This window comes from Budorcas taxicolor, chromosome 2 (genome assembly GCF_023091745.1).
Source record: "Budorcas taxicolor isolate Tak-1 chromosome 2, Takin1.1, whole genome shotgun sequence".
In the NCBI taxonomy this organism is placed as follows: Eukaryota; Metazoa; Chordata; class Mammalia; order Artiodactyla; family Bovidae; genus Budorcas; species Budorcas taxicolor.
Window position 1 is genome coordinate 49,473,172 of NC_068911.1, and position 16,520 is coordinate 49,489,691.

A 16,520-nucleotide genomic window follows, 5' to 3' on the forward strand; every position below is an offset into this window, starting at 1 on the left:
GGTTTCTAAAGAGGCAGGTCAGGTGGTCTGGTATTCCCATCTCTTGAAGAATTTTCTACAGTTTCTTGTGATCCACACAGTCCAAGGCTTTGGTGTAGTCAATAAAGCAGAAATAGATTTTTTTTTGGAACTCTCTTGCTTTTTTAATGATCCAGCGGATGTTGGCAATTTGATCTCTGGTTCCTATGCCTTTTTGAAAACTGGCTTGAACATAAGGGAGTTCACGGTTCACGTATTGCTGAAGCCTGGCTTGGAGAATTTTGAGCATTACTTTACTAGCATGTGAGATGAGTGCAACTTTGCAGTAGTTTGAGCATTCTTTGGCATTGCCTTTCTTTGGGATTGGAATGAAAACTGACCTTTTCCAGTCCTGTGGCCACTGCTGAGTTTTCCAAATTTGCTGGCATATTGAGTGCAGCACTTTTACAGCATCATCTTTCAGGATTTGAAATAGCTCAATAGGAATTCCATCATCTCCACTAGCTTTGTTCGTAGTGATGCTTTCTAAGGCCCACTTGACTTCACATTCCAAGATGTCTGGCTCTAGATTAGTGATCACACCATTGTGATTATCTGGATCATGATCTTTTTTGTATAGTTCTTCTGTGTATTCTTGCCACCTCTTCTTAATATCTTCTGCTTCTGTTAGGTCCAGACCATTTCTGTCCTTTATCAAGCCCATCTTTGCATGAAATGTTCCCTTGGTATCTCTAATTTTCTTGAAGAGATCTCTAGTCTTTCTCATTTTGTTGTTTTCCTCTATTTCTTTGCATTGATCGCTGAAGAAGGCTTTCTTATCTCTTCTTGCTATTCTTTGGAGCTCTGCATTCAGATGCTTATATCTTTCCTTTTCTCCTTTGCTTTTTGCTTCTTTTCTTTTCACAGCTATTTGTAAGGCCTCCCAGACAGCCATTTTGCTTTTTTGCATTTCTTTTCCATGGGGATAGTCTTGATTCCTGTCTCCTGCACAATGTCACGAACCTCATTCCATAGTTCATCAGGCACTCTATCTATCAGATCTAGGCCCTTAAATCTATTTCCCACTTCCACTGTATAAGGGATTTGATTTCGGTCATACCTGAACGGTCGAGTGGTTTTCCCTACTTTCTTCAATTTGAGTCTGAATTTGGTAATAAGGAGTTCATGATCTGAGCCACAGTCAGCTCCTGGTCTTGTTTTTGTTGACTGTATAGAGCTTCTCCATCTTCGGCTGCAAAGAATGTAATCAATCTGATTTCGGTGTTGACCATCTGGTGATGTCCATGTGTAGAGTCTTCTCTTGTGTTGTTGGAAGAGGGTGTTTGCTATGACCAGAGCGTTCTCTTGGCAAAACTCTATTAGTCTTTGCCCTGCTTCATTCCGTATTCCAGGCCAAATCTGCTTGTTACTCCAGGTGTTTCTTGACTTCTAAAAGGTTTTGTAGGTCTTCACAGAGCCGTTCAACTTCAGTTTCTTCAGCGTTACTGGTTGGGGCATAGGGTTGGATAACTGTGATATTGAATGGTTTGCCTTGGAGATGAACAGAGATCATTCTGTCATTTTTGAGATTGCATCCAAGTACTGCATTTTGGACTCTCTTGTTCACCGTGATGGCTACTCCATTTCTTCTGAGGGATTCCTGCCTGCAGTAGTAGATATAATGGTCATCTGAGTTAAATTCACCCATTCCAGTCCATTTTAGTTCGCTGATTCCTAGAATATCGACGTTCACTTTTGCCATCTCTTGTTTGACCACTTCCAGTTTACCTTGATTCATGGAGCTGACATTCCAGGTTCCTATGCAATATTGCTCTTTACAGCATCGGACCTTGCTTCTATCACCAGTTACATCCACAGCTGGGTATTGTTTTTGCTTTGGCTCCATCCCTCTGGAGTTATTTCTCCACTGATCTCCACTAGCATATTGGGCACCTACCGACCTGGGGAGTTCCTCTTTCTGTATCCTATCATTTTGCCTTTTCATACTGTTCCTGGGGTTCTCAAGGCAAGAATACTGAAGTGGTTTGCCATTCCCTTCTCCAGTGGACCACATTCTGTCAGACCTCTCCACCATGACCCGCCCGTCTTGGGTGGCCCCATGGGGGTTTCAGTGAGTTAGGCAAGGCTGTGGTCCTAGTGTGATTAGATTGACTAGTTTTCTGTGAGTATGGTTTCAGTGTGTCTGCCCTCTGATGCCCTCTTGCAACACCTACCATCTTACTTGGGTTTCTCTTACCTTGGACTTAATGTTGCACAAAGCCTCAAAGTTAGCCAGAGGTGAAAGCCGAAGGTTTTTTTAGGCCTTTCTTGACTGTGCAACAGACTTGGGAGTTTGCATAACTTCTAGATTTCTAGGAATTTGTTGGAGATTTTCAGAGTTCCCTACCGACATCTCATTCCTCAGCTTTTCTAGAAAATTTTTTTCTTAATGTATTGCCTCCCCAAAATATTTTATCCCCAACCTCTGACAGTTGAGATATGTAACAGTTGTCCTTGATTGATTTTCGGTAAAGACTTCAAGCTCTTCGCGTTGGAAAAGCTTTAAGTCAGGTTAAATAAAGGCAGCCTTTCAAATGGGGTCTATCAGCAAACCATTAGAGAGGTCAACTATGATAGTTTTGGGGGAATCCATTCTGCCTTCTCCAGTGGCTGCCAGGCTGCTCATTTTCATGGGGACTTTGTGCTTGTTGGGGTTTTTTGTTCTTTGGCCACATTCTAGCATGTGGAGGCTTAGTTCCCAGTTGTATGTATGCGCTCAGTTATATCTGACTCTTTGTGACCCTATGGACTGAGGCCTGCTAGGCTTCTCTGTTCATAGCATTTTCCAGATAAGAATACGGGAGTGGGTTTCCATTTCCTCTTCCAAGCGATCTTCCCAGTGCAGCGATCAAACTTGCATCTCTTGATGTCCCCTGCTTTGGCAAGTGGATTCTTTACCACTGTGCCACCTAGGAATCTCCTTAGTTCCCTGACCAGGGCTCAAACCTGCACTCCTGCATTGCAAGTACAGAGTCTTAACCACTGGACTGTCAGGAAAATCTCTGGGCTTGTTGGTTTAAATTGCTAATTTAGAGCTGGGAGTAAAGGGTGGAAAAGATAAGAATAGGGAAGGTCAAAACACCACAAGGCTTTCTGTTTTTATTGAGACTACAGAATGCTTCCCAGATGGCTGCAAATTTTTGATTAATTCCTTTGTGTTGATTGTGATAATTTTTTCTTAGATGGAGGAGAGAATTTTTACTACTTTGTTGATGTCCTCCTTTTTGTCTCTAAACATGACCTTTTCCATGCATCTTTATGTGCCCCTGCCTTGTGGGAGCTTGGGTTTATTCAATTATCTCTTAAGCTTTTTAACTGTCAAAAATTGTTCCATTTTGTTTTGCTTTAGTTTAGATGGACAGAAATCTGAAGAATACTGAAATAAATTTAATATAAAGTAATAATGATTTTTAGTTCATTCTCAATAATTGAATATCTGGGGAAAGTAAGGCACTTTCCCCATAAAAATGTGTAAAATATGAATATTGTACGTTCTCATTAGTGTTACTTATACTGATTTTTTTCTTTTTATGGCTCCCTCTTCTCTTTCTTCTTACTATTACCATGTTCATTTTTTACCTCCTTAGGCCACAGAGAATGCTGATGGGAGAACTATTTCCCTAATTTCCACGTAGTCAAGCTGATTGCCATGATGGGTGAGTTCCAACTAAAAGCATTTCTTATCTATAATTACAGGATAATATGGGGTGAGGGCTCTCTGTGTGTGTGTGATAAGCTTCTTGGGAAGAAATCTTATGATTTAGTACGTTTATATAATGTTTTACATTTATTTACTTAACAGTTTCGATTAAAGCACTTACTGTGTTGACTTTTACAGTTTTGGGATAACCAGTTTGTGCAGGACATGAGGTGGAGATTCAAAAGAAACTGTTAAGATGGATTGTGATTTTTTTTTTCCCCGCTGTCTTTCTTTTATTTATTTATTTTTTTTGGATTGTGATTTTCCTAGAGACTGATGCCAGATAAAATTCTTGGTAAAAAAACCTGACTTTTAAAGATTGAGTAAATGCTGAGGAATGAATTGTTATATAATTACTCAACAGTGTAGTAATATAGATCAATTCAGTCGCTCAGTCGTGTCCGACTCTTTGCGACCCCATGAATCGCAGCACGCCAGGCCTCCCTGTCCATCACCATCTCCTGGAGTTCACTCAGACTCACGTCCATCAAGTCCGTGATGCCATCCAGCCACCTCATCCTCGGTCATCCCCTTCTCCTCCTGCCCCCAATCCCTCCCCGCATCAGAGTCTTTTCCAGTGAGTCAACTCTTCGCATGGGGTGGCTAAAGTACTGGAGCTTCAGCTTTAGCATCATTCCTTCCAAAGAACACCCAGGACTAATCTCCTTCAGAATGGACTGGTTGGATCTCCTTGCAGTCCAAGGGACTCTCAAGAGTCTTCTCCAAGACCATAGTTCAAAAGCATCAATTCTTTGGCGCTCAGCTTTTTTCACAGAAGATCTTCACGACCCAGATAATCACAATGATGTGATCACTGATCTAGAGCCAGACATCTTGGAATGTGAAGTCAAGTGGGCCTTAGGAAGCATCACTATGAACAAAGCTAGTGGAGGTGATGAAATTCCAGTTGAGCTGTTTCAAATCCTGAAAGATGATGCTGTGAAAGTGCTGCACTCAATATGCCAGCAAATTTGGAAAACTCAGCAGTGGCCACAGGACTGGAAAAGGTCAGTTTCCATTCCAATCCCAAAGAAAGGCAATGCCAAAGAATGCTCAAACTACCGCACAGTTGCACTCGTCTCACACGCTGGTAAAGTAATGCTCAAAATTCTCCAAGCCAGGCTTCAGCAATGTGTGAACCGTGAACTCCCTGATGTTCAAGCTGGTTTTAGAAAAGGCAGAGGAACCAGAGATCAAATTGCCAACATCCGCTGGATCATGGAAAAAGCAAGAGAGTTCCAGAAAAATATCTACTTCTGCTTTATTGACTATGCCAAAGCCTTTGACTGTGTGGATCACAATAAACTGTGGAAAATTCAGAAAGAGATGGGAATACCAGACCACCTGACCTGCCTCTTGAGAAACCTGTATGCAGGTCAGGAAGCAACAGTTAGAACTGGACATGGAACAACAGACTGGTTCCAAATAGGAGAAGGAGTACGTCAAGGCTGTATATTGTCACCCTGCTTATTTAACTTATATGCAGAGTACATCATGAGAAACGCTGGACTGGAAGAAACACAAGCTGGAATCAAGATTGCTGGGAGAAATATCAATAAACTTAGATGCAGATGACACCACCGTTATGGCAGAAAGTGAAGAGGAGCTAAAAAGCCTCTTGATGAAAGTGAAAGAGAAGAGCGAAAAGTTGGCTTAAAGCTCAACATTCAGAAAACAAAGATCATGGCATCTGGTCCCATCACTTCATGGGAAGTAGATGGAGAAACAGTTGAAACCGTGTCAGACTTTATTTTTCTGGGCTCCAGAATCACTGCAGCTGGTGATTGCAGCCATGAAATTAAGAGATGCTTACTCCTTGGAAGAAAAGTTATGACCAGCCTAGATAGTATATTCAAAAGCAGAGACATTACTTTGCCGACTAAGGTCCGTCTAGTCAAGGCTATGGTTTTTCCAGTGGTCATGTATGGATGTGAGAGTAATATAGATAGACTAAGGAAAATAGCTGCATAAGAATATGAATCATGAAACTTTATAACAGAATAGAGGAGTAAATCATTGGTGCTCAAGGAGGATATGTTTTACAACTCTTGTGAGTTTTCTGTGATTAATGAAAAGGAAGGCCAAAGTATGGGAATGGATTGTGGGGGATAAGTTTATATATCTTTTTGTTTTCTTCTGTACTTTCTTTTTTTCCCCCTCTTTTCTCCTTGGAGTTGAGGGTTCCAATGTGAGGCAGGGATTGGACAGGGAAAAACTAGAAAGAAGTGGAGCAAATGGCCCATCCCATCCTAATGGGGAAAAATAGACCGTGTTTGGAAGCTCAGGTTTTAAACTTAGACCAGTATCTTATACAGATATCTTAAATCTGACCTGTATTTGCCGATGTTTGTCTTTGTCACAGTGTTCCTGTCCCTTGCTTAACAAAGCCATTATTCACTCTTACATGTATATCCATGACAGTGGCGCCAGAGAGCTTAAATCTGTCCATGTGCTTTCCTGGAGGCCCAGCACACTTTGAGTGTGTCTGTTGTGGCAGATGTGCAGGCACAGCCCCCAGCTTCCTGCTTTTTAAATATCTCCTCCGTCTGTAGCCAGGAGCGCAGCGCCGTCAGGCGGTCCCGGTGCTCCGCTTCAGTCACCTCACGTCCAGCTGTGAATTGGAACTTTTACTGAATTCATACCAGCTTTTCGTTTTTGTTGCTGCCACCATAGTGTGCAAAGAACAGTCATGGCTTAAAAACATTTACAGAGGTTGTCTCAGGAAACTATGAATAGTTAAAAGGATGCATCACAGATACTTGAATTTTAATTGAAGATTTTCTCTTGTAAATAGTTTCTTATGTGTAATGAATTAACCATAAAAGGTAATAAGCATTTCTGATAAATCTTTTATTTGAAATTATTACCTCCCAAACATTTTCTGGGTTTGTGCTCAACAAGCAAATGTCCTCATAATGTGTGTCAGAAATCCACTGCTGCTTTTGTGTGGCTCCTGGTCAGACTGTGGGGTCCTCTGAGCAGCCTCTCTGCCATATAGATCAACTCATGATCCTGTGACGTTTATAACCTGTCTAATCTTCCTGGTACCTGTCACCACCATAGAGATTCTTAATAGAGTAAAACGGTCTAAGAATGGTTAGAACAGTGCTTGTAGTGTATGTTCACCACTTGGCTTGATCCTTTGGGCATTTGTTAGCTTACATCTTATCAAAAGCAAGTTTCCCGTTGGGTATTTATGTAGCATCTGGTTCTCCTTCAAACCAGAAAAAAGGAGCTCGGTTAAGTAACCCTTCAGTTGTATGTCATCTCCTTGAGAAGTTACTTTTATTCAGTGACTCTGTCTACTTTTTTACATGTACTATGGAAAATGGTATTCATTTCTTTAAACTCAGTGTATGTAGTATATATATATACTGATTATATATTACATATACTGAGTTAATATATGTAAACGTGATAAGAGATTTAAGCCAAAGCCTTCCCAAGAATTTATTTTGGTGTTATAATATTAAACATGTAATGTTGAACATGAAATATTGTGAAAATGCCTAAATTCACATGCTTAAAGAAGAAAATAATTAGGACATAGATACGTGTAAGTATTAAAAGTTTTCCTCTCCCCAGTGTAGAATTGCAGGTCTTACTTTTCATAAGAAAGTTATATCAGATAATTTCATTCCAATTCATAATATTTTCAGCTTGTTCTTTTTCTAAGGAAGGATTTATATTTTATCAATAAATGACATAGTCTGGCTTGGACCCATATACAGCACACATGTTGTAATTACATTAGATCCATTTGGCTCAGTTACTGTTTGGCTAAGCTAATATTATATAGAAATTTTATTTCACAAACAATACTTTTTGAAGGATTAAAATTTTCTCTGGACCTGGAATTTGTTAACAAAACCTTTGGAGCCATGATTTTAATTTTAATATGCAAGTAGTTTCACTATAGAACAGAATATATTGAGTGTTGTAAAAAAATTAAATGTTAGAGAAATAAGCTGTTTGTGTGTTTGAAAGACTGATAAAGCCATTGACTTGCCAGATCCTTTTTAATGATCTCCCTTTACAGGGTAAAGCATGTTTTAATTACTACTGCTCTGGAACATAAATTGTTGTTACCAAAATGGTTACATTGTAAAATGTAAGCTGTAAAGTGCCTTAGTTCCTTTATTTACCAACTGTTGATTATCATTAGTAGAATTTTTTTACTAGTGAAAAATCAATAAAATTGTCCAGAGGTCATATAATTATCATTACTAGGATGCTCATGCTTATATAGTCTTAGAAAGAAATCTTTGATATATTTGGAAAAGATTAAAAGTTCATGGTTCATGATCGTTTCAGTTTTACGGATTCAGTAATTTTTCTTGCATTGATACCTTTTAAGTTGTTAGTGGTTGAGGTCATTAGTCTGTTAATGTAGTCTTGTTGAACCTTATGGTGAAGGTATTTTAAAAAAACCACATCCAAATATCAGTAGGCCTTTATCTACAGATACAGCTTTTCTTTGTTCCTGACTTGAGGTACTGATGAAAGAGAAAAACTCTGAGAGGAATTCTGTATTTTAAACATAAATGCTAAATTATGATAGTATTTAGAGAAAGGTGTTTATTTTTCCCCACTTGTTTTAATTAAGATTTTAGATGTCTTGTTGATGTTTTGTTTAGGAGTCATAGAAAAGAATTTGTTATAACAGGGTTGTTTTGACCCATATCCTAGAATGTTACATCAGGAGAAGAGTCAGAACGACTGTACTTGCCTTATAAATGTCTTGTGTGAACACCTAGTGTGAGGCAGGTGCTTGATATAGTGCAGTTTTAAGTTACTTATGTTCAGTTTTTAAATAGCTAAGCTTTTCTTTCACCAAAATAACAAATACAGGCCTTGAAAGTGTTCTAGATGCATTAAGTTTTATTATAAATTTTATATCGATGTCTATGATAAATGCATATTGAAATCACAGTTCTGTGTGTGTTTTATTTTAAAAATACCTAGATGATCAGCAAGCTTTGAACTCAATCATGCAAGATTTGGCTGTTCTTCATAAGGCCAGTCGACCAGCATTATCCTTACAGGAAACCAGAAAAACAAAATCCTCATCACCAAAAAAGCAGGTATTTGTCTCAATAATATTTTAATAAACATATACTGTTCTGTGAATTATTTTCTTTGGATATCCTAATTGTATAGAGGATTTGTTTGAAGTGATTCGCTTTCATACTTTTGAATCAAGTATTTTGTTGTCATACATTTTTCTGTAAGGGTGTCAGTTCTTTTAAAGGATAGTTTCATTTGCGGTAGCTTCCCTCTAGAGTAGATATCTCATCCAGTTCCTAAGGCATGTGACACGTGCAAGTGGCTTTCATTTAAACAATTGGCTATTCTCTGTATTTACAGGTGAAGACAATCTTATTCTTATACTTGAGGTTCATCTGGAACATCTAACATAGAAAGTGGAAATGTGGTTTTCTGTATTGCTCTCTAACAGAGTTAGTAAATGTCACATGCTGGGGATCCCATCACTGATAGATCTTGGTGTTCTTTCCTGTTGAGCCCAGATTAAGCAACCTAATTCTCTCAACTCAGCTCTTGGGTAGAAACTGTCAGTTGATTGGAGTTGACGCTAATTGAAATCTTCTTTCCCCTCTGCTCTATCTTAAATGAGTGACTAAAAAGAAAAGTGATTTAGAAATTCTGGGAATTTTATCTGATCTCTGACATGACTTATCATTTCATTACAGAATGATGTTCGAGTCAAATTTGAACACAGAGGAGAAAAAAGGTAAGAAAGGGAGCATTATATGTCAGTTCATTGATTTAATCAAATGCATTGCCTACTTAAGATATTAGAGGTTCTTTTTAGATTTTAATGTGGGTTCTCGTGGCTTACGGATTGAGAATGGAATAGTCCTTGTTAGTAACTGTAATGTGTACTTGTACTTAAGATAGAATCTATCAAATTTCAGGCTACAAAGCATCAGAAGTGAATCATGTTTTTACTTTGCAGTATTAGGAAATAACTAAGGTCATTGTGTAATGCAGCTTTAACTGTTACCTTTTAAAAATATTTTTACTCAGTGGAAATTAAATATTTTTCTCCTTTTAATTCCGTCATCTCTTCAGATACTATACAGATTTTAGGTGTATGGACTTATATTCACAATTTTGAGTATTCTGAAAAAACTTGAATCATTTGACCTGTATTTAATTTGTAACATTGAGAAAAGTGTTGGACTGATGACTATAAATTATTTAGCAAAGGTGGAAGACTACCCTTCAACTGGGCGTTTGTATCTCAGTGGAATGGTGGAAATGGTCACAGTGGTAGGTGGTTGACAACAGAATTGCTGACAAGACCTCGTAGAAGTTAAAGAAGATAGACTTTTATTTCTATTATTAGTGTCTCATTAATATAATGAAAGATCTGTCCATCTTAAGGATTTTAAAAAGCTCACAGATCATATAGCCTGAAGATGTAAAAATGTTTTACACAGAGATTTGGGGAAGAAAAAAAACAGGTGGAAAGTCTTCCCTGGCAGTCCAGTGGTTAAGACTGCACATGCCAGGACTATGGATTTGATTCTGGTCAGGGAGCTAAGATCCTACATGCCTTAGGGCCAAAAAACCAAAACATAAACAGAAGCAGTATTGTAACAAATTCAATAAGGACTTTAAAAGATAAGTGACCTGGAGAAGGGAAATGGCAACCCACTCCAGTGTTCTTGCCTGGAGAATCCCATGGACGGAGGAGCCTGGTAGGCAGTCCATGGGGTCGCAGTGAGTCGGCCTCGACTGAGTGACTAACACTATATGTGTTAATATACGATAGTTACCTTTGTCTTTCTGACTTAGTTCACTCTGTATAGCAGAGCCTCGTTTAAACTGACTCCGATGCAAATAAATGCATTTTGACTGGGGAAAAAAAAATAATAAAAAAAATAAAAAGTAAAAGATAAGTGAATAAGTAAACTGAAAGAAAAGAAGGGAGTAGAGGATGCAGACACATTATACAGGTATTGTTCTGCCTGCTTTTTCCCGTTTACAATGTTTATGGACATATTCTCAATTTTTTTTTTTTAGTTCATTGAGGAGTGATTATTGAGTACTTACTATATGCTGGGCTATAAAGGGAATAAAGTTAAGTGAACTATGCACGATGCCTCCTGTTACAAATCTTACAAGTCTAGCAGATAGTCTCCAAGCTTAGAGGCATGGTCCCTAGGGGCAACACAAGGCAATCCTTTGTGAAATAAGAAAATTCTAGGATTAAAAAATTTTAATTCTTTAAAAATATTTATTTGGGGACATGTATGCTTACGTGATATATATATATGTGTGTGTGTGTGTGTTTGTGTGCATGCACGTGCACTCAGAAATACGGAGTTGATAACAGTTCAGAAATCAAAACTTGGATCACCAAGGAACGTCGACATTCTAGGAATCAGCGGACTAAAACGGGCTGGAATGTGTGAATTTAACTCAGGTGACCGTTATATCTACTACTGCGGGCAGGAATCCCTCAGAAGAAATGGAGTAGCCATCATGGTCAACAAAAGAGTCCAAAATGCAGTACTTGGATGCAATCTCAAAAACGACAGAATGATCTCTGTTCGTCTGCAAGGCAAACCATTCAATATCACAGTTATCCAAGTCTATGCCCCAACCAGTAGCGCTGAAGAAACTGAAGTTGAACGGTTCTATGAAGACCTATAAGACCTTTCAGAACTAACACCCAAGAAAGATGTCCTTTTCATTATAGGGGACTGGAATGCAAAAGTAGGAAGTCAAGAAACACCTGGAGGAACAGGCATATTTGGCCTTGGAATAGGGAATGAAGCAGGGCAAAGACTAATAGAGTTTTGCCAAGAGAACGCTCTGGTCATAGCAAACACCCTCTTCCAACAACACAAGAGAAGACTCTACACATGGACATCACCAGATGGTCAACACCGAAATCAGACTGATTATATTCTTTGCAGCCAAAGATGGAGAAGCTCTATACAGTCAACAAAAACAAGACCAGGAGCTGACTGTGGCTCAGATCATGAACTCCTTATTACCAAATTCAGACTGAAATTGAAGAAAGTAGGGAAAACCGCTAGACCATTCGGGTATGACCTAAATCAAATCCCTTATGATTATGCGGTGGAAGTGAGAAATAGATTTAAGGGCCTAGATCTGATAGATAGAGTGCCTGAACAACTATGGAATGAGGTTCGTGACATTGTGCAGGAGACAGGAATCAAGACTATCCCCATGGAAAAGAAATGCAAAAAAGCAAAATGGCTGTCTGGGGAGGCCTTACAAATAGCTGTGAAAAGAAGAGAGGCGAAAAGGAAAGGTATAAGCATCTGAATGCAGGGCTCCAAAGAATAGCAAGAAGAGATAAGAAAGCCTTCCTTAGCGATCAATGCAAAGAAATAGAGGAAAACAACAGAATGGGAAAGACTAGAGATCTCTTCAAGAAAATTAGAGATACCAAGGGAACATTTCATGCAAAGATGGGCTTGATAAAGGACAGAAATGGTCTGGATCTAACAGAAGCAGAAGATATTAAGAAGAGGTGGCAAGAATACACAGAAGAACTGTACAAAAAAGATCTTCACGACCCAGATAATCACAATGATGTGATCACTAATCTAGAGCCAGACATCTTGGAATGTGAAGTCAAGTGGGCCTTAGAAAGCATCACTATGAACAAAGCTAGTGGAGGTGATGGAATTCCAGTTGAGCTGTTTCAAATCCTGAAAGATGATGCTGTGAAAGTGCTGCACTCAATATGCCAGCAAATTTGGAAAACTCAGCAGTGGCCACAGGACTGGAAAAGGTCAGTTTTCATTCCAATCCCAAAGAAAGGCAATGCCAAAGAATGCTCAAACTACCGCACAGTTGCACTCGTCTCACACGCTGGTAAAGTAATGCTCAAAATTCTCCAAGCCAGGCTTCAGCAATGTGTGAACCGTGAACTCCCTGATGTTCAAGCTGGTTTTAGAAAAGGCAGAGGAACCAGAGATCAAATTGCCAACATCCGCTGGATCATGGAAAAAGCAAGAGAGTTCCAGAAAAATATCTACTTCTGCTTTATTGACTATGCCAAAGCCTTTGACTGTGTGGATCACAATAAACTGTGGAAAATTCAGAAAGAGATGGGAATACCAGACCACCTGACCTGCCTCTTGAGAAACCTGTATGCAGGTCAGGAAGCAACAGTTAGAACTGGACATGGAACAACAGACTGGTTCCAAATAGGAGAAGGAGTATGTCAAGGCTGTATATTGTCACCCTGCTTATTTAACTTATATGCAGAGTACATCATGAGAAACGCTGGACTGGAAGAAACACAAGCTGGAATCAAGGTTGCCAGGAGAAATATCAATAACCTCAGATATGCAGATGACACCACCGTTATGGCAGAAATTGAAGAGGAGCTAAAAAGCCTCTTGATGAAAGTGAAAGAGGAGAGTGAAAAAGTTGGCTTAAAGCTCAACATTCAGAAAACGAAGATCATGGCATCTGGTCCCATCACTTCATGGGAAATAGATGGGGAAACAGTGGAAGCAGTGTCAGACTTTATTTTTCTGGGCTCCAAAATTACTGCAGATGGTGACTGCAGCCATGAAATTAAAAGACTCTTACTCCTTGGAAGAAAAGTTATGACCAACCTAGAAAGTATATTCAAACGCAGAGACATTACTTTGCCAACAAAGGTCCGTCTAGTCAAAGCTATGGTTTTTCCAGTGGTCATGTATCGATGTGAGAGTTGGACTGTGAAGAAGGCTGAGGGCCGAAGAATTGATGCTTTTGAACTGTGGTGTTGGAAAACACTCTTGAGAGTCCCTTGGACTGCAAGGAGATCCAACCAGTCCATTCTGAAGGAGATCAGCCCTGGGATTTCTTTGGAGGGAATGATGCTAAAGCTGAAGCTCCAGTACTTTGGCCACCTCATGCGAAGAGTTGACTCACTGGAAAAGACTCTGATGCTGGGAGGGATTGGGGGCAGGAGGAAAAGGGGACGACCGAGGATGAGATGGCTGGATGGCATCACGGACTCGATGGACGTGACTCTGAGTGAACTCCCGGAGTTGGTGATGGACAGGGAGGCCTGGCGTGCTGCGATTCATGGGGTCGCAAAGAGTGAGACACGACTGAGCGACTGAACTGAAAGGAGAACTTTATTTTTTTACCAGTTTCATCGTATGGCTATGACATAGTTAAGGTTAATCATTTTCCAAAATGAATTTTACATTGTTATTTAATATTATAAAAAACAGTGCAAATTATAAACTGCAGAGTATTCTGGTAATTTCCTTTTTATAGTTTTCATTAGGCTAGAAGAGACTTCAGAATTCTTGAACTTTGTGTTAAAATGTTAGTGTACCTGATCAGAAATAAGCCATTGTAATGTTTAAGTAAAGTGAATGTTTATATTTTAACTTGATTTTGTATTTCTGTTTTCAGGAGGTAACTGTTACAAGTAAGTTATTTAACTGTGCATAAGAAAATAAAATATATTAAAATTCTGTTTACATAGAATCCTTCAGTTCCCCAGACCAGTTAAACTGGAAGACCTGAGATCTAAAGCTAAAATTGCCTTTGGACAGTCTATGGATCTGCATTATACCAATAATGAGGTAAACATGTGCACATTAACTTTCAATAATTCTGTTTTTGGAAAAGTAGTGTGTTTATTTAAGAGGTTGTTTTAGGATGGTTGTGCTTTTATTTGGGCATTGATAAGGATGTGTTATTTTAGAGGAATAAGATATCAGTAGTAAATTTTAACTCATTAAAATGGATTATTTCATTGTGGAGTGTACTGAAAGGTGCTGCTGTGCAACATTTGAGAATCTGTTAGAGGAGGAAATGCGTGTATTGCCTAGAAGTTTGCTGCTTGTTTATGTTTTATTTTTCTTCTTTGTTCTTTACTGATGAACTCTTTCTTTCCTTTTCATACTGTATACTTTTCTACAGAGACAACAGGGCTTTGGTAGTTGGACAGTTTAGTTAAAACTTAAAGGATTGCTTTCATGCTGCTAAGGATTCGAATAGATTGTTAGTTTATGTTTGGGAGTCAGTATGTAATCTCGGGCTCACTATGACACTAAAGAGCTCTGTGTTCTGGGGAATCCCTTTTGAACCTTCTGTAAAATTTGGATTGCAAATCTCTGAGATTTCTTTCAGATCCTATGATCTCAGATCAAGATCTTGAGATTTAAAAATTTCTAGGGACAGTTTAGTTAATTGGTTAATTTATTTTCTTTTCCCTCTCCGAAATATCTGTTGGATTTGCAAGGCATGATGGTTATGATTTATGAATTGCAGCCCCTAATGGAGTTTATAAACTTGTAGTAGAAGTAGACAGTTAATAACTGAATTGTTTAAATATGTGAGTTCTTTGAAGGAAATGCATAAAATATTATGATAAAGGATAAAGGCAAGGGCAGTATATGTCTTATTTAGTTAGTACTAAGGAAGAGCTAAATGAGGTCATAGTATTTAATTGTTAAGATTTGAAGTATGAAAAGTCAACCCTACAAAGAATTTGAGTAACATTCATGATAGAGAGCAGCTTGAGAGCAGAGCATACAGAGATCCTGGGAAGGAAAAGACTTGTGTGTCAGGAATAGAAAAAAATGTCAGTGGTAATGGAGTGACAGTGGGAAGTTTAGTAAAAATTAGAAAACGTGAAAGTACTTTGCAAATGTTAAAGCATGGTGCTGATAAAAATGCTTGAAATATTAGATTTTCTAATGAATTATTGTCATTTTAAAGCAAGAGAACATGCAAATATGGCTTGTCTAAAGATATCACTTATAAAATGGAAAGTATTTTGAATAAGTAAAAATCCATATCCAAACAAACAATGTTTCTGAACAAAGTGATGAGTACCATTCTATAGTAATACCTTAGAATGTCATTTTTCAAATACTTTTTGGGTTTTTGGGTAGCTATGAACAGCTCTTCTTGCCTGGCCCTGTCTTGGCACTTATTTGTGTCTGTGCTGGCCTAATTTCCAACTGGCAGCCCCTGAGATTCTGAGGACTTATCAGAGATATGACTGTAGGGTGTAAGTTCAAGTATATAAGGGAGGGAATGGGGATTGGTGATACGAGGCTCAAGGATGTGGCAGGAGATGGGGATGGATGGGCCCCACTTGCCCACCGTGCTAACTTGTTGGATTTACACCCTCTATGGACCTCTTCTCTTCCTTGTCTTCCCAGTTACGCTACCAGTGTTTCCTAGTATCTTTTATAAACATGCTTGCATTTATCTCATGGTACGATTCTGGGGAACCCAGATACATCTTTGTTTTGGTTTTGTTTGGTCTAAAATTGTATCATGGAAAACTTTTAAGTGCCAAGGTACATTGACTACAATATTGTCTTGACCTATGAGCCTAGTATGTCTGTCAAGAAAAGTTAGGTTAATTTGGCATGATTTGTTCATATTGTTCCTATCTGAGCTCTTAAAATTGCTGTTTCTTTTTCTGAGTTCTCCCAATTTGTTACAGACATACCTTGGAGATACTGCAGGTTCAGTCTAGACCTCTACAATAAAGTGACTGTTGCGACAGAACCAGTCACATGAATTGTTTTCCCAGTGCAGTTACGCTTGTGTAACGTCTCTTAAGCGTGTGATATTAAAAAATACTTTATAGTTAAAAATGCTAGTCATCATTGTAAGCTTCAGCGAATTATAATCCTCTTGCAATAGTAACATCAAAGATCACTGATCATAGATCACCATAACAATTATAATAATAATGAAAACCTTCGAAATATTTGGAAGAATTACCAGAAAGTAACATAGAGACACAGGGGAGTAAATGCTG

At 38.6% G+C, this 16,520-nt stretch overlaps 1 protein-coding gene across 1 annotated transcript in view; it reads left to right on the plus strand.

Moving 5' to 3' along the window:
* MAP3K2 (mitogen-activated protein kinase kinase kinase 2) overlaps positions 1-16,520 on the plus strand; it is an 88,040-nt gene that overhangs the window by 45,762 nt on the left and 25,758 nt on the right. Inside the window, exons 2-5 of the mRNA XM_052664358.1 lie at positions 3,606-3,674; positions 8,684-8,802; positions 9,430-9,470; positions 14,220-14,319. Of these exons, the coding sequence (XP_052520318.1) occupies positions 3,668-3,674; positions 8,684-8,802; positions 9,430-9,470; positions 14,220-14,319 (267 nt within the window). The 5' untranslated portion in view covers positions 3,606-3,667. The remainder of the gene's footprint in view (positions 1-3,605; positions 3,675-8,683; positions 8,803-9,429; positions 9,471-14,219; positions 14,320-16,520) is intronic.